Source organism: Poeciliopsis prolifica, unplaced genomic scaffold (genome assembly GCF_027474105.1).
Source record: "Poeciliopsis prolifica strain line A6 unplaced genomic scaffold, Auburn_PproV2 SCAFFOLD005, whole genome shotgun sequence".
Lineage (NCBI taxonomy): Eukaryota > Metazoa > Chordata > Actinopteri > Cyprinodontiformes > Poeciliidae > Poeciliopsis > Poeciliopsis prolifica.
Window position 1 is genome coordinate 10587501 of NW_026562380.1, and position 17904 is coordinate 10605404.

At 38.4% G+C, this 17904-nt stretch overlaps 2 protein-coding genes across 3 annotated transcripts; one reads left to right on the forward strand and one right to left on the reverse strand.

Annotated features, from left to right (window-relative positions):
- Positions 1-1298: 1298 nt before the first annotated feature.
- On the forward strand, positions 1299-6998 carry cuedc2 (CUE domain containing 2). Of its 2 annotated transcripts, none has more exons than XM_055029819.1 (9): positions 1299-1428; positions 2005-2093; positions 2597-2740; positions 2838-2899; positions 2995-3119; positions 3225-3392; positions 3924-3988; positions 4071-4131; positions 4211-6998. In XM_055029819.1, the coding sequence occupies exons 2-9, from the start codon at positions 2020-2022 to the stop codon at positions 4355-4357; spliced, it is 846 nt and encodes a 281-aa protein (XP_054885794.1). In that variant the 5' UTR covers positions 1299-1428; positions 2005-2019; the 3' UTR covers positions 4358-6998. The 2 variants fall into 2 exon arrangements, with proteins under 2 accessions (XP_054885794.1, XP_054885795.1); XM_055029820.1 differs by lacking the exon at positions 1299-1428 and adding an exon at positions 1499-1848.
- Positions 6999-7447: 449 nt separating this feature from the next.
- Positions 7448-17175, reverse strand: hif1an (hypoxia inducible factor 1 subunit alpha inhibitor). The gene is made up of 8 exons (XM_055029814.1): positions 16756-17175; positions 12022-12272; positions 11466-11614; positions 10673-10818; positions 10476-10582; positions 9531-9594; positions 9332-9442; positions 7448-9037 (listed from the first exon to the last, which is right to left on the reverse strand). Exons 1-8 carry the CDS (start codon positions 16933-16935, stop codon positions 8981-8983), a joined length of 1065 nt encoding a protein of 354 aa, XP_054885789.1. The 5' UTR covers positions 16936-17175; the 3' UTR covers positions 7448-8980.
- Positions 17176-17904: the final 729 nt, after the last annotated feature.

Below are 17904 nucleotides of genomic sequence, written 5' to 3' on the forward strand. Positions count from 1 at the left end.
GGGGAGACTTCTCTACAACCGCGCCCTCGCCCTCATGTTCCGCCGTCTCTGAACAAACTTCCCCCGCCGGGTCAGTTTGTTCGTCGACAGTCGGAATCCCCTCAGGGCTGTCTGGCACAGAGTCCACCACACCAGTTGTCTGCTCTGAGCAAACCTCCCCAGCCGGGCAGGTTTGCTCAGAGGCAGTGGTGTTGTCCTCTGTATGGACGGTCCTTGAAGGGATAGAGGCCGAGGTCCCACTCACACCCGCTTCACGACAAACCTCCCCCTCCGGGTCGGTCTGTTCTGTGGAAGTGGGTGTTGGACCCTTCCAGAGCAAATCCTCCTCTCCACGTTGATTGGCGTTTTCTTTCGAATCCTTCCCGGAAAAGTACTGGTCCGTGAGCTTCTGCATGCTGGTGGTAACAGCATAGCCAATGCCCCAACCGAGGGGGATGAGAAAAGGGACGAATGCTTTAGCTAGGCCAAACATGGTTCTGCTGTGTAATTATGACGCTCTACTCTGATGCTCCAGTATCTTCATCTGGCTGATGCTTTCAGATTCAATCATTTAAGCATCAGAACCTCTTTGATCTATTGTGATGTAAATGTCATCTATGACCTCATCAGTGACCTCACTGGACTTCAGCCGCAACCTCTTGCTTCTGATCGTTTCCATAGCAATGATCAGATCTGTTCTGCATAACTCAAGCTGACATAAAATACTTAAATAAAAAGTAATATTTTTTTATTTACTTAACATGAGATTAATAGATTTGTATATGATTTCATTTTTGCATTTGGTCTTAAGCTATTTATCCACTATTATTTTTAATTCTTATTCATTTATTATGATTATTCATGTATTATTCATGTTTTTTTTTTCTTTTCGCAGACAATTTACTGATGTGACTATTTTACCAAACATAGGAAACAAAAGCAGAAGAGAGATCTATGTATGAAATTATACATCCTTTTATTGAGTTCCAGAACCCAGAAGTTCTTGGTTTGGGTCATTCAGGTAGCTTTGGGGATGAAAGTGCTTCAAGAGTTTGGTTCTTGTGTTATTCTGGGATGTAGACGTGTGTAGGAATCCCCACGATGTCAGTAAAACCGAGTGGCATGCCTTAGTAGGTGTGTGTGTGTGTGAGAGAGAGAGGGGGGGGATGTGTGTGTGGTGTGTGTGTGTGTTTGTGTGTGTGTGTGTGTGTGTGTGTGTGTGTGTGTGTGTGTGTGTGTGTGTGTGTGTGCGTGTGTCTCTTTCGCACCTTTAGCCTATCCCTGATGGGCCTCGCTGTTTACACTTAGAGGAAGTGACGTATTCGACGTTTTGAATCGTGCGGGCTAACGAGGTATATCGAGCCTGCATAACCTCTGCACTGTCCGTCTTCCCCTTTCACACATCTGGGGGGAAACTGCAAACTTCATGTATCCATAATCTCTGACACGGTAAGTTTTACACCGTCAAAATCGTCCAGTTTTAAATAACTCAGGTTACAGTTACCAAGGCAACTGCAATTCCTTGGGTCGCTTGCTGCTTGTTTTTGTTAGCTAACAGTGCTAGTTCTCCGTTATATCTATTATATAATCTTTAGCTTTTTTACGTGCAGTACGTTGTTTGCTTGACATTGACGAGTGCAATACCATTAACATGCTTATATTATTTACAGAGACCTTTGTAAGCGGTTTATATTTTGATAACGTAGCCGCTGTAATGACCATTAGCTCTCTAATGTGCTAACAGGACAACAAAGCTAACACAAAAGAGGTCATCATGTTATTCAAATGCTGCTCGACATTTACATAAGATAGCTGGAGGATTAGCGTCAACATTCCAAACTGTGAGCACAAAGCTTTCGGGAAGACGGGGTTTGTAACACCTCCATTAAAGTCTTAGTCTGCAACCGTACTTGATAGATTAGTGACAACTTTAAATTAAATGACCAACGCGAAGCTTGGTTATTTTTGTCGCTGGCTGCTGTACCGCATGAATACTCTGATCATATTCTGTGTGTCGCTTTATAGCACCGGGAGAACAGCATGGACCTCCACAAAATCATCCACAGTGCCCTGCACGAATTTATCCAGACGTACATTCCCGATGCAGATCTCAGGTGAGAAAGCTCTCCAGACTTACTATGCTTAACAACAACAACAACACATTTTTGGTTCATTTGCAGTGTTAGTTTATACCTATTATCCCTGAGCTTCTGGTTACCCCATAGACTTTATCAGGACTGGGAAAACAACAAGCACCGAGGATGCTGAATGAGCTCTCCAGTTTACCAACAATGTCTTCCATGACATGGGAGACGTTGCAAAAACAATGATGGTATTTAGCCAGAGCTATAGTGAGTAAATGTGGCAGTACTACCAGCAAAAGCTATAACCTTCTAAATAAATTTCATTCACTCTGTGAGCTCATCTTAAAAATTCACAATAAAAAAAATAGTTTATACACTATAAATTAGAGATTTTCACACAGCTTCTCAAATGGACTCAAGAAGTTTAACATTTTTTCCATTAGATTTGAAAGTTTACATTTGTGGGGGGGGGGGGGGGGTTATTTATATATATATTTTTTTGTAAACTAAGATTTAGTTTTTTAATCCTGCAGCACACTGGATGATGTTCTTCTGTCATACATCACTGGGGTCCTGGAGGACCTGGGGTCCCAGCAAAGCGTTGAGGAGAATTTTGATGTGGAGGTCTTTGGAGAAATGCTGGAAGCCTACATACCCGGGTTTGCCGAAATAGACAGGTAACACGGCCTCTGTTCTGATCATGCAAAAGCAAGACCGGTCAGCTGTGCTGCTGACAACTGATGTTGATTAAAGATGATTTTGTTTACGCTCCAGTGTCAAAGTCTGTGAAATGATGTTCAGTCTGGCTTCAAAACTGGCCACTGCTCGGACATCGGGTAAGTGTTCGTTTCTATTTTTCTAAGTGATAACTTTGTGGCAAGCCTGTTTCACAAGCAAAGCATTAAACTTTATCTTATGTTAAATTTTAAAGAAAACAGTGTGCCTAAGACAGGGACAGAAGAGGTTTCTTTGAAACTCAATGCCCTGACCAGTCAGCCAGAACCAGGACAAGAACCTCCGTGCCTTAAGCCACAGACAGAGGGCGCTACAGCCAAGGTTAACAAGCCAACACACATTAGCACTGACTTCTTCAAGCTTTAAAATAGCTCTTTAATTTTAACTATGCAAATTCAAACCATAAATGTGGCCTTTTTGTTTTAGCTGTCAGCATCTGAGTGGGAGTCCCAAGAGCAGCACCTCCTGGAGATGTTCCCAAAGTGCAGTTTGTCCGAAGCTCGCAGCGCTCTTTCCATCGCCAAAGGAGACATGGAGGAAGCAGTGCGCCTTATCATAGAGGGGGACGTCCAGCTCAGCCCCACTCCTATTAATGTAGGCCTCTCTGTCACAGAGAAACGTTTTGCTTCATCAATTTCTAACGTCTTTAAGCTGCAGTGCTTGCAAAAGAATTCATGGCCCATAAATCTATTGATTATGTCATGTTATTTGATTGCCATTTTGACAGACAAACAAAAAGCTGTGCTTAATGTTGAAATGAAAGAAAAAGACGCTTAGAAACCTTCAGCCTACTGAGTTATCTTTCGTTCACCAAAATTACAGCTGCATATTTTTTTAGGAAAGTTCTCTACCAGCTTTGCACATATAGAGGCAGAAGATTTTCACATTCTTCTTTGCTAAGTGGCTCAAGGCCAGCCTGGAAGTTTGGCTGGAAAATCATTCCCATTCCCAGTAATTTCAAAGGAAATCAGGATGTAAATTTTCAACTCTTAATGATGCAATACGGTCCGTAACTTGAAAACCATTCACGTTTCTATTTGTAGCGTAAATAAAAACTGGTAAGAGACAGGAGTATGTCTACACAGAACTATAAACAACTAAACTCATCTTATTCTGACGCTTCAGGTAAACCAAGGGAAGAGCATTTCCTCACTTGCTGACCAGAAACTTAAAGAGAGCATCCTAGAGAAGTAAGTGAAACTATTAGCATTATGGTTGTTGATCAGAAATATCCTCACAAGCTTATCAACGTGTTCCATCTGAATTCTGCAGGTACATGCTAGTGGACAGTGAGGAAGATAACAAAACCCATCGACCCGTTGCTCCCAAAGACGTATGATTCTGGGAATATTCCCTTTTTTATACGATTCTTTGTATTGTGCACTAAAACAGTTTTTTTCCCCTTTCATCAGGCTCCAAAGAAGCTTGTTCGCTACCACGGTAACCAGGTGGTGACAACAAAAGGAGAGCGATATCAACTTGTGAAGAAAAACGAGACAGACGACATGAAGAAGACCTACGTCAACCTGAAACCGGCCCGAAAGTACAGGTTCCATTGATGACGAGCACAGCACTGTAAGAGCAGATAGTGACAGCATTGTTTACACTACTTCTTCTTTATCCAAGTCCTTCAACCAAAACTTGATTTATTCCCTCAAACCCCCAAGTATTAGGAAGCATTCTTCAGTGTGGCAGTGGCTTATTTTTAAAATGTTACTAACCATCATGCCTTGGATTAAGCCGTTGTTTTTTAAGTTGCACCGATGTTGTTTTTCATCTTTTTTGTCTCTTTTTTTAAGTCGGTCTGTTGTGTTCTTGTTTGTGTAACAAACAGCCTATCTGATTTGTTTTGGCCACCTCAGCAGGTCTGATGTCGCACTGACAGCTCTTTTTCTTTCTTCTTTTTTTGGGAAAATGTGGATCCATGATTATAACATTAACTTGTGAACATTTCTTTCATCATCTTTGTAAATAAGTGGTGCTGTTGAAGTTTGTTCTGAACATTACAGGTCTTAGTGTATTTTTTCCTTAAGTTTTCATCAAGATTTTGTTGAAGCCTTGAGGTTAAACGCAGTTTGCGCTGCCCCAAAACTTTATTACATCTGACAGATTCACACAGATTAATTTATTTCTTGCACTGTTCCACACTGTAGAACAAATATTTAAAAAAATGTCTTTCTTGTAGGAATTTAGGGTTTACTAGAAAGCAAAATTAATACCTAAGTTTGCTGCACAGTAAATACATTTTTCTAGAGATGGATGTGCTATAACACCTTTTTGTGTAGAATACCAGAATAGAGGATTGTGGGTATCCCCCAAATAGTGAAATATGAACCTGATGGGCCTCGTTTTAAAGTCCAGAATATTTATTTTTGATATATAAGTGGTTCGATATGCAGAATCTTAAATCCATTGCATCTAAGTTTCCAAAAAATGTTGGCTGACTGCATAAGATGTGCAGGATAATGATTTGCAAACGTGCCCTAAGCATTTTATATACTTTAAAACAGAAATTACATATTTGATATCCATATTTAATTTAAATAATCTTTATTGTTTCTTTTTTTTCTTCTTATTTTTTAGATAATATGTAATTGTGAAAAACAAAACACCCATTGAATTTTTAGTCCTTTCCGACAGAGTGTTCAAATACTGGAACTTGGAAATTCCCCCTAATTGCTAGTCTTAGCCCTGTTGACTAAAATAACTTCAGTGAGCTGCTACATTGGTCTGTGGAAGGTTTTCTCCATTCCTGACTTTCTCTCTGGCAAAAATGTAGTCTCCTTTGGTCTTTGTGTGCACACTACAAGCTTAAGTGTTATCAGATTTTCTTAGCCTCAAGCACACAGTTAATGATCCATCCATTTTCTTTACACCCTTGTCCCCAGTGGGTCAGGAGGGTTTCTGGTTCCTGTCTCCAGCAAGACATTTACTGACCCTGGACAGGTTGTAAATCCATTGCAGGGCAACACAGAGAGACAGGACAAACAACCATGCACACACACACACACATGCACACTTAAGGAAAATTTAGAGACCAGTTAATCTGGACTGTGGGAGGAACCTGGAGAGAACCCACACATGCACAGGGAGAACATGCAAACTCCTTGCAGAAAGAACCTGGGCTGGGAATTGAACCCAGGACCTTCTTACTGCAAGGTCCTGGTGGATATAGGATTATTAACTATATCTACTATAGTGAATAATCATAACTGATAATTCTGCATGTGTTGTATAAAGGAAATTGCTATGTGAAAGTGATCCATGTTTGTTTTGGGCAATTTTTAACTGCTGCTTTTATTATTTACTTAGAAATTGCTACAAAGAGGGAGAATTATTTATGCTTGTAGATTTGAACAAAAATTTAAACTGTAGATCCAAAAACGATGCACATAAAAATGTTAAGACATTTTAGGTAATTCTAAATTGAGGGAAGGGTGTTGGTAGTTTAAAGTAAAACAAAAATAATCTACTCCAAACATCTAGTTGTTGGCCTCTAAGCAGTTTTATGTTCAAGAGAATGTAAAACAGATCTGCACATTGGGGATTCTACAGGGTTTGCAAATCATCATTTTAGTTCTCTTTCTTTGCAACGTTTTGGAAACTGGATTGCATTAATGAGGATTTAAGGTTGTGTGCTTTCAGGTAAACATAATACTGCTGTGGTTCTCATCTCATTTGTGTTTGTATGTGAATTTTGCTTCACCCGAGACTGTTGTAAAAAATGAGTGATCTCTTTTATTCTTTAGTTGTACATTTAGGACAAATAAGCTGACCCAATTTTCTTTTCCAGGATTTAGTATTTATATTCCGCTCCTATTTGTTGTAAGTAATATGCAGCTATTTGAAACCTGTGATATATTGTTTCCCTGAATGTAGTTTAACAGAACTGGGTTTTCAGGTGATGTGATGTTATATTTATCATGCAATGGTATTATGTAAAGCATGGAGCGGACTTATCTGAAACTGTTCACTAATTTTCTTTTTCTCCTTTTCTACCATGGCTTCAAAAATCTCCTGGTAATTTATAGTAAATACATTTTGTAGAGTACCATATGCTTCCTGTTTAGGTTCTCACAGAACTCAATGCAAGTTATTTAGGTCAATCAGAATGGACCATTTCAGTCTACATATTGCCATCTGACAGGGTTCGGTTCATATGTAGTCTTGGAAAGTGTGGATTTTGCGTTTTCATTTTCAGTTTTCATTTTCAAAACAAAAATTGAGTTTGAAAAAAATTGTTTTCCAGAATCTTTTTTTTTTTGGTCCTCTTCCCATTTTCTAAATGACAAAAACCTATTAATGCTTAATAAATGCGGTTTTGTATTAAAGAAAAAGGTTTCTCACAATTTGTTCCACAATTGTGAAGTTCTTCTAATCAGTATTTTGACTTTCGACTCACTGATTAAAGGTGGTTATTCAAAAGTTCAAAGAAGCATTTTACCAACAGTTTGTCTTAGAGCCAACTTTACCTTTTGAACGGATCAGTTCTTGAGCTGGATCTAAAATGTCAAACAAACAACCAACCAAAACTTATTTTTACAAACTGAATATAAGATACTTCATTTCTTATTTGGCAGGTCTAAATCAATTCCTGATCTTGAGTCCTTTTCTTGTCTGACAAAAAAAAAACCCCAAACACCTCAATCTTAAAGAAAAGTATTTTATATTGAAAACTGAATCATTGAATAGACTTGACATAAAATAAAACGGTAACAATTTCAAATTTACACCTTTTAATGCCAAAGTGAAAACAAACACATTCACCATAATAGAAAAGTTTAACATCACCTTCTTTTTTTTTGCCATGTATCAGGCAAATGCATTCAGTAAACAATTCACATAAAAAAACCCACCCAGATCATTTTTTACACATGAATTAAAACCATTTAATGGAGTGCAATTAGTAAAATATACATATGCACACCATCAGTTAACAAGAAAATCTGTGTCAACCAACTTTCTGAACATGGAGCTCAATTTGTTTGGCACGCCACACAATATTATGCTTCTTGTTTCACTCGGATCTGAAGCATCAAAAAACTTCTCAGAAACATTAGAAGCAAAGAAACTCTTGTATCGACCTGTCCTAGAGACCATAAAAGAAACATTTAGAGTAAGTTAAAGGCTGACTAGCCTTTACCTTTACACAGGCTGTGAAAAAAAGGTCAAAACAAGTGTATGTCAGATCATTGATAACTTCAAGATTACAATAATGGAGCCTAAATATTGCTTACTGATTACATTTCTAGTTTCCTATTCTAAAAAAATGGGACAGCTTAACAAGCTATTTCAAATCTGACCAGTAGATGGCGCTTTAAGCTTCGCAACATTTGCTTTTACAAAGCTTCATGCCAGCACTTGGTCTCACAAGTTCAGTCAACTGGTAGAATATAATTATTATTTGTACCTTTTAACTTGGTGTAATTACCATTTAAGAGAAACTAGTACTAGCAACTAAAGTTGCAACATTTATTTTCAGCAATCCTCTTACTGGATTTCTTGGCTGCAAATCCAATGAAGCACTTAAGATACAAATTAAAGACAACCAAAAGCATTTATAAAAAGTATTACTTTCCGAGGCATCCTCTCTTTCTCAGCCATTTATCATCATCATATAGCAACTGATTTTGATACTTTGAAATCATGGCCAGTCTTGCTAATAAATGACTGCACATTAGTACGAAATTACCTAATATAGATAAATTATCTTAGAACGCTCATTTCTAAAGTTGTTTTGCTATAAGAACTTAATATTGAGCTGCAACTGTTTATTCCTTATAGAGAAGGTATCTCTTTATATGTTCTCTAAAGTCTGTTTCCTCGCAGATACAAATATTAAAACTTAAGGCCAAAAGCAGAAATTGTAAGACTTAAGGAAACACTGATTCAAGGAAGTGTCCTCATTTCTTCTCTCCAACAGCAAAACAACCATCTTCAAGTTGGATGAAATCCCAATGGTTTGATTCATTTTTCTTCCTTTACTCGGCGCAGTTGTTATGATCACGGTGTTCTGAGACCGAAACTGAATTATTTCATTATGGCTGATTACGGCCACGCACTGTCACTTAGCTCCAATGACAGAATGCACACTAAAAAAAAAAAAAAAAAACACACAGACACACACTTCACATGCAAACAGTTTGTGGAGCAGTCCATTCAGCAGTTACAACGTTGGAGCTCTAACTGAGGCCCTGGTCATATCGCCCTTTGATCATTGATTTTAGTAACGGCCCGACCTGCAGGGGAGAAAACAGAGGGTTTCACAGCAGGACGATCATAGAGTTACATCTGATGTAACTCTGTTCTAAATGGCATTTCCACAGTACAAAAATCAAGTTAGCCATGAATATTCACTGGAACTGGGTTGTTGGGAGGGTCAGGATGCCTGAGGGATTCCAATGTAACTAGTGACCTAAATATAGGTCCTATTTAAATATTCTAGAAACGGACAATGTGACATTCATGTGCAGACGGAGCTCAGATGATAGCTCTAGCTTCGTTTGATGGCTGGCTTAAAACTAAGCATTTACCTCATGGGGATCTCCAAGTGCTTCTCCAAGCATTTTCTCAATATTCCTCATGATAGCAACTTTTTGATGAGCTCGCAGAGGGTACTCTATCTTCTTTGGTGTTGGAGCTCCCTAAAGAAAAGAAATGCAGGTACAAAAGAAGTGAAGTGGGAAAGTTATGCATTGTGCGACAGCAATGTGATGATTCAAATATACGTACTTTGTACCAGAAGTTAACTGTGACAGTGACTCCGCCGTTCAACAATGACTCGATGTGATGCCACCTTCAAAACCAAGAAAAATATGATTGACTAAAAACTGGAAACACATCACTTTTTTTTCTATTTTAAAGTGAAATTTACATCACAGGTTGCAAAACCAATCCAAGTGTGTTTAAATGTAGAATTTCTTTTAATCAACAGCAAAACATAAAAACACTTAGAAATTGTAACCATTTGCTTACCAAGATTTTATACAATATTTAATTTGAATAATCTGACAACTGAGTATACTCAAACATTTTTAAAGAAAAATCTTTCAACTTTTCCAAAATAAAAGTTTTCTCTTTTTAGCAAATCAGGACTGCAAGAGGACAAGTGAGCTTTAACACTTTGCACAATATCTTAGTGTTCATACAGCCTGGTGTTTGCACAATCCTGCTAAAACAGCACCTGGAAGGTAGTGGTAATATTTCCACATATTTGGAGGTCAACTACACTAAGGGTGCTCCACCCCAACATTCTCAGAAATGTTTTCTGTGCACCTAAAAACTCCTTCATGTAGGAATGCAATACATCTGGTTTTCCTGAGAAAAACTAAATGAAACGGTGCACTCAACTGGTACAGAATCACTGCCTTTCTGAGGTTAGTGTGTGCTTAGTGAGCTCAGCTGGGTTTGATATATGGCTTCCACCTTGAGTGATACAGTTTCAGGTAACATCACTGGAAGCAGCAGACTCTAATTACAGGAGGCAATCAAAGCGAAGGCTATTTTCATCTGGTGCTGCATATTCCGTTGATAAAGTAATAGACGAACTGACGTGTGAACTCTTTGACGGTTGAAAGTACAAAGATCAAAAAGGTTTTCAAAAATGGTGAAAGGGAGAAAACCTGCTATTCTGATAATATTATTTTTCTTTTAAATCTAGGGGGAAGCACATCTTACCAATACATAGGGATGTAGAGAACATCTCCAGGTCCCACAACAGCTTCATAGCCAACAAGGTTTTTAAAATTTGGAAACTTCTCATAGTCAGGGTTATCAAAATCAACCTAAAATAGAAGAAACGTTGGTGAAAAAATATGAACAAGCCTATCAGCAAAATTAGCCAAACCTTAAATTACGTAAGCAGCTTAACTTACTTGGCTCTGTCTGTCACACGGATGATGGACAGGGTAAGGATAGAGACACTCAAACTGGTCTGGGGGGAAGAGGATGCATCTTTTATGGCCTTTTATCTGTGCAAAGAAGTTCTGCTGTTCGTCATAATGTGCTGGTGTCACATTGCCTGAAAAAAAATGATAAACACATACAGTAATGTGAAAAAAAGAAAACCTATGAGGCTTGAAGACAGTAAAATAGATATATCTTTGGCATCTTGTGTGATGGAGCAGAAGCTAAAGGAAAATGGATTATGTTATTTACTTTATATATATATATATATATATATATATATATATATATATACAAATAAAAACTACCTTTCACTTCACCTACACATTTGAGTGACTGTTTCTACCAGCTCTGCACATCTCAGTCAAACTGGATGGAGAGAATTAGCAAAAATTAGTTTTCCCAAGCCTTGCCATGGATTGTATTGACATCAGAACTGAGTTCTTCTCAGACAAATAATTGATCTAGATCTGGCTTTATGTTTTGGGTCACTGTCATGCAGGAAGGTGAACGTCTAACTTGTTTTGTTCAGGACTGCCCTACATTTAACTTCATCCATTTTCCCCTCAGATTTAGGCAACTTCCCTGTCCTGGTGCTGAATACACAGACATGTTTCACAGACAGACATGGTGTATTCAGAGCGATGAGTACATACCCTGAATACACCCTGAATACTCAGGGCACTTATACCAGTATTCTGCAATATCGCTATTCTGCCATTCAGGCTATTATGGATTATAGGGAGGAAATGAGAGGCTCACCCTCCATGCCAACCAGCAGCAAGTTGGACGTCAGCGGTCCCCAGTTCAGCGCGGCTTGCTGTCTATTGATCCAGTTCCAGTTGAAACCAAGAAAATCAACAACAATCTTCTTTCCTACTGTGTCATTCAGGGTTTGCTGCAAATAGACTCTTGAAACACATGAGGAAAGAGACATGCTTTAAGTATGAGTCATGCAGTTTCACATGCAGAGGGCTGAAAAACAAGCCCTGGTCCTGCTGGCATTAAAAATGGTGTAAACAAGAGTGTAAAAAATAAATAAATCACTGTTTGCCAATACTTGAAGGTGGGGGGAATTGCATTAATACAAGTGGAAATTATACTAAATAACTACTTTAAGGGTCAGCGAGTTAAAAGCGGGTGTCTCTTTGGTATCTGATCTGAGTATGAGCTGCCAGATCAGTCAAGTTACAGAAATAAGCCTTCATCACATAAGTGCTTAGTCACTGGTTCTGTCACAGGCATATCTATTCCTCAATACTTTTGGCGGTTAAAACCGCAGAAATGTGCATTTCTCACATCACGTCTAACAACTTACCTATCCTCTCCTCCCTCTTCTTCTCGTTTTTGCATGGTATCCACAAACTCAGAGAATTTCATGTCCACTCGACGAGACTTGGGAACAAAGTCCATAAAGTTACACATTTTCTTCTCATCATAGTAGAGAAATTTGTGGTTCTCCGAACTGTAAACAGAGAAGTCTCCATTTCCAATGTTTTCCAGGAGGTATGGGATGTCCCACTTCAGCGCTGGATATACGAGGTTGGTGTCCGTTAAAACCACCGGTTCCTGGAAGAAGATCAGGAATACTTTGTTGAAATATTACAACAAAGAATGGTGGTTGCTATACACCTCAATGCTAAGAAGATCTAATTTATGATCTTTTAAAGTTGTTTTCTTTGTCACATTTCATAATTAGTTACTTTTGACTTAAGGCATATTTAGTTAATTTCTCATCCTTACAAAACCATCTTAAAAGGTATGGATTTTGGACGACAGGCTGTGTTCCCGTTAAAAAATAACCAAATCAAAAATATAAACAATAACAAAACATAAATAACAGAAAACAGTTCAGTGAAATATCAGATGAGCTCAGAGGGGGGTAAAGCCAAACTTTACTTAATAACAGAAGTTATTTTCAAACATTTAAACGTTGGTTAAGTCTAGAAGATGTCCAATAAAACTTGATAACTTTTATTGACATGCATTTATACACTGGTAATAGATTATAGTGACATCTGGAGCAAATACACTGACGTGAGCAGAAACATTGAAATAATGTTTCTGCTGTCAGTGCAGCCATGTCAGAAATAGCAACTCTTCTAACATTAATGTCATGTTATACTTTTTAATCATCTGAATATGAGAAAGAATCTGAAGCACATTCTGTTAACAGTAAATAAACCTGCTTACAGTAAATCTATTGAAGGACAACACGCTGTATCACGTAATAGTGACGTGTTTGAAAACGCGATTGTATTTTGTTGGGGGTGGCGGGTGTTAATTAGTGCACTTTATTTTCATTATTACTCTAATTATGACAAAAATGCATGGAATAAGACAAAGTATGGGGGGAAAAAATACTTGCTTGTAAGATCAAAACTCTTCCAATCGGCTACCAGTACGTTCTGTCATTTTTGCTCTAATCATATTGAGAGTGCTTTAAAAGCTGAATGTTCTTTGTGCCTGGTATTCATGCAAAGATAAATAAAATGTTATAGTAATAAACTTGAACTTTCAAGTAACATTTATTTTACAAGTCACATTTATTCTAAGCCCAAATAAGGTTCAGGTTAAAGGTTCAGATCAGTTAAAAGTTTATCTTTTGGGGGCAATTGAGCTTTATTTCCTTCTCATATTTGGGCTCAAGCACTTTTTCCAGGTTTCACAAAAAAGCTGAGGGGCAAGAACTGTCCCAAAACTTTAGCTTTTAAAATGAAATGCATGCTCTACTGTAGTACCTGTAAACTCCAATCTACCTGCCTAGCACACATGTTTAATTAAAAGCAGCAGCAAGAAAACCCTACATAAGGGGCACATTACATGGAAAATACAGTGAACATTGTTTTACAAATGTCAATTACTCAATGAATTGTAAAAACGGGACATTCAAAAGCATTTCATGTGTTGCTGCTTATTTTTCAGTCAATTTCCCAATAATCAGATATGAACTGAAGCAATTGATGTTTTGCATCCCAAGCAGAAAATGAGGCTCGCCATCGTCGAGGCTGCGCAACAACCGTCTCACACAGTCAGTCACGTACACGCTTTAAATCATGCAAAGGAAGTGTAAATCGATTTCAAATCGATTTTAAATATATCTCGCGATTTTACGTGCACGTGAGACGCGAGCTTGGTCGCACGCACGCGCCCGGAGCTCGGAGGCCTACGTGACAAACCGAACGTAGCCGGCTGCGCGCGCTCCCGCGGCTCGGCTGCCTGCGCTGGCTCTCGGTTTCACTTCATCGGAGGACGCTGAACTCTGCGGCTGCGAGGAGATGATGGGGTTGGAGGGAGGACTGTTCAGACGCACCCGGTCTGCTTTGAGTTTGGCTTTTCAGCTTATTATTAGCTGCGGCGGTGAAAGATTATGTTTCGCGACTTCTCAGTAGATGAAGCAGACTGTACTGCTCCGTGGTGAAATGACGCAGGGATTAGCCTGGTAGCTTTAATGTGATGAGTTTACACAACCTGTATGTAGAACAGCCAGGTGTTCAAAGACGCCTTCTTTCCTCATACCAACTTGGATCTGCTTTCAATTATTAACGAAAGTAAACAGCTGAGAGAGAATGAATCCCACGAGGAAAAACTACCTGACTTCTAGCTTTAAAATCCATTCATCAAGCCTAACATCTGATATTTAATCTCCTGCTAATATTTAAAGTCGTGTTGCCTTTTAAACGCTCATCGAGTTTTGGGTCTGAACAAATGAAAACGATCCAACAGGAAGGATTTAGAGGTGAATGTTTGACACATTTGTCAGCACAGGAAAAGCTCACATTCAGCTAAATCAGCACTGGCTCAAGTTTGCATTTGCATCACTTGAGCCAGTTTTTGAAGGTCATTTAGAAAGGAGTTCACTTTTACACAGTGATTAAAGCTATTCTTGTAAAACAGCTCTCAGGAGATGAACATTGTGGTAGGTTTGTGTAACAGAGCCATATAAAGCAAGGTAGGAAAAGGAAACCTGCTCCCTTTTTGAGGATCGACTGTGATTCTCCAGGTTGCAACATGCATCTCTTGCAACCTGTTTTGTGTAATCTGCATTTGGATTACACAAAACATAAAGTCTTAAGCAACACATAAACCTTGGGACAATGCAAACAGCTCATGGAAGCCGGGTGTTTGTGAATATTTGAGTGACAAACTTGGGCCACTTCATTTTTAATCAAGTAACATACTCTCTTTAAAATCCTAAGAGAACAATGTCCTTTGCAGAGAATGCACTATTAAGTCTTAATGCTATATCATGTTGAATCAAAGCAGTGCCAGAATTCTCCAAGCTTTGAATCATAAAAACCCCAGGAAGACCAGAAAACCACCAACTTAAGTAAATGAGAGATAAGTCACTGGAACCTTTAGGAGACAGGTGAAATGGGCGAAATTTCATTTGAAACTCAAACACCACATTCATGAATAATGACAGACCCAAAGGGAAATGTAAACAAAGGCTGTCCGTCCTGCCAGGTGAAGTATTTCTGTTAAAACAAATGGCAGTGAAAACGGTAACATGAAGGATGTCTGTTGTGTTCAAATGTCGTTTTTACAGATCTCTAACTTCTAGTGAGTTAGAGAAATCAAGAGTTTCAGAGCAGCGCACATCAACAGAGCCTCCATCTGTTAATGTGCACTGCTAGTCAGCTGGCTGAAAGAACAGCGTCACCCTCATCCCTCATGTACAAAAAAGCTCAACTCAGCAGGATTATTTAAAAAAAAAAAACAGGACGAAAATATAGTATAAAATGGCATGAAATAAAAAAAATATTTGAAATGTTCAGCTTGTATTTATTCTAAAATGTTCCTATGAAAAAATTTTACTACACCACATAGAAATACTTAATATTTAACACTTTCATCAGTAAGAGCAAGCATTTGCATTTGCTACCCTTGACTCTTTTGGTTTATTTGATCTAAGTAGTAAAAAAAAAATCTTCTCAGATCTGTTTTTAGCTGTTCCAGGTAAACTCTTCAGGACTAAACACCCATTTGTCTCCACACTGGATTCAGCAGGTGCACTCAAGCTGCTGATCAATACTCTGGATTTATCTGACCTAGATACTCAACGGGCTTCAGTTTTGACTGAATGAAATAAAGACAAAAAGTACTACTTAATCTTGCTTTAAAATTAGACTTATTCACTGTAAACAATTTCTGACTTGTCCAGTGTGAAAACTGGCAACCAAAAACAGAGAAATAAAAAAGGCTTTTATACAAATTACACACCACTATGCAAACCAGTTACAGAAACTCCTCTCCACATAATTTGGGTGTTATGGTCCGTATGTTCTCCACTGAATCTTCTAACTCAAATCAACACCACCCATATTTGTGACATCAAATACAGGTGGTGTCAGCTTTTGACCCATAAGTATAAAAGCATACAAGACTAATGACCCCAACGACTGATTTATTTTTCTTGTAAACCAGTTACACGAGGACATGCCACAGGAGCAACAACAACTATGTGTTTCATATATATTTAAAAAATGCTTTTTTCATATTTACCTCATGTTAGACTTGTATGAATGAAGAAATGTTTTAGTTATGTCCCAAGCTTTGGAGGCTACTGTTGCTCGTGACAGATTTTCCCTGTTTGTAAAACATTTAAAACCATTACGTTTATATATTATTTAGCAATAAAAACCAGGTCTTTTGTTAAATAGACCTCTTTAGGTCCAGCTGTGGACCTAAAGAGGTTGAGACTGGACCTGGGGCATTTCTTTTCCAAACAGGAATACAACGTCCTTTTTCAACAAGAAAATGAAAGTACAGACCTCTAAAATAATAAGCCCAAGATATAAAGAGTTAAATAACGCATAAAAGATCATCTCAGTGTAGATAGAAGAAAATATACATAAAAATTTCTATTTGTTTTTAGAAAGCTGTATGAGGAATTAAGTCTGGAGAGTTGTGGGATTTTCTCTCTCGTCTTTCTTTTATTATGCTTTTGCATTTTTCCACATTAAATATTCGATGACTCTCTCAATTATAATGAAAAGGTTTGTTTAAATGAAAATATAGTTCCAGTGACCTAACCCTGCAGCCGCGTTACCTCGTTGTTCATGAGCGTCTCCGCTCTGGGATCCGTGGAAGACAGCCGGGGAATGGGCTTGGTTGGGAACGAGTATTTTCGGAGCTGGGACTCATCCCATCCCCGGCTGTGCACGTCGGAGAAACCCGCTCCGTCGTCGCTTGTCGCCGCATCGGCCTCCACAACAGTCGCCGCTGCCATCGCGGTTCGGCGAGCCCCCCTTTAGCTGCTGTACCTCGGTCCACCTCACAATGAAAGCGTCCACCAGCTTCTCCTTTTTGTTTTTTGTATTCATGTAAACATACAGCGGAACTACCCGGGCAGCCTCCCTCCCTGCTCAGGTTTATTGATGAATAAAACAAAATAAGAGGGCTTCTGCAGAACCTCTTAGCGTTTCACCGCGGGTTTGTACCGTGTGTGAATGTTTACACGCTGTGGTGACAGGCGGTGAGCAGCCGTTTGGATTAATTCAGGCACTGTATATTGTACAGCGACACCTGGCGTCCGGGGTGACGTACATCTATGGATCATATTGCAGAAGCATGTTATTGCCACAAGAGGGAGCAATTTCTTTGTTTTTCCTTATTAGTTACCACAGGATCACAATTTAATATTGCAATGTGCTGGTTAACAAAAGATTTCAACTTAAGATATATATACTGCTCACAAAAATAAAGGGAACACTCAAACAACACAATATAACTCCAAGTAAATCAAACTTCTGTGAAATCAAACTGTCCACTTAGGAAGCAACACTGATTGACAATCAATTTCACCTGCTGTTGTGCAAATGGAATAGACAACAGGTGGAAATTATTTTCATATTTATTTCATTCATTCAGATCTAGGATGTGTTATTTGAGCGTTCCCTTTATTTTTTTAGCAGTGTATAATATATAAATGAATATTTGTTTTTAATATAAATGGCGAAACTCTACTTCATAAAACTCTGAAGTCTTTAAACATATTGAGCCATGATATATAATTTCATTGTGAGGTCACTATGCCTGGAAAAGTATTAAATTAGTTTTTTGATTGTTTTCTTTTTTTATGGGTGGGAGGGGTTTGCATGGTTTGCCATGTTTCAAACGTAACTTGTGTATTTATGCTTTTAAATTTAGCTTAAAAAGACTGAAGTTTACTGTTATTAATGTGAAAAACTTTGACAGT

Coding starts and splice junctions, on each gene's coding strand:
- cuedc2 (XM_055029819.1), top strand. CDS start 2,020: ATGGACCTCCACAAAATCATCCACAGTGCCCTGCACGAATTTATCCAG. Junction 2,741..2,837: donor GGGTTTGCCGAAATAGACAG/GTAACACGGCCT, acceptor TTTACGCTCCAG/TGTCAAAGTCTGTGAAATGA. Junction 2,900..2,994: donor GGCCACTGCTCGGACATCGG/GTAAGTGTTCGT, acceptor TAAATTTTAAAG/AAAACAGTGTGCCTAAGACA.
- hif1an (XM_055029814.1), bottom strand. CDS start 16,935: ATGGCAGCGGCGACTGTTGTGGAGGCCGATGCGGCGACAAGCGACGAC. Junction 12,273..16,755: donor AGACGCTCATGAACAACGAG/GTAACGCGGCTG, acceptor ATCTTCTTCCAG/GAACCGGTGGTTTTAACGGA. Junction 10,583..10,672: donor CGTGTGACAGACAGAGCCAA/GTAAGTTAAGCT, acceptor CTTCTATTTTAG/GTTGATTTTGATAACCCTGA.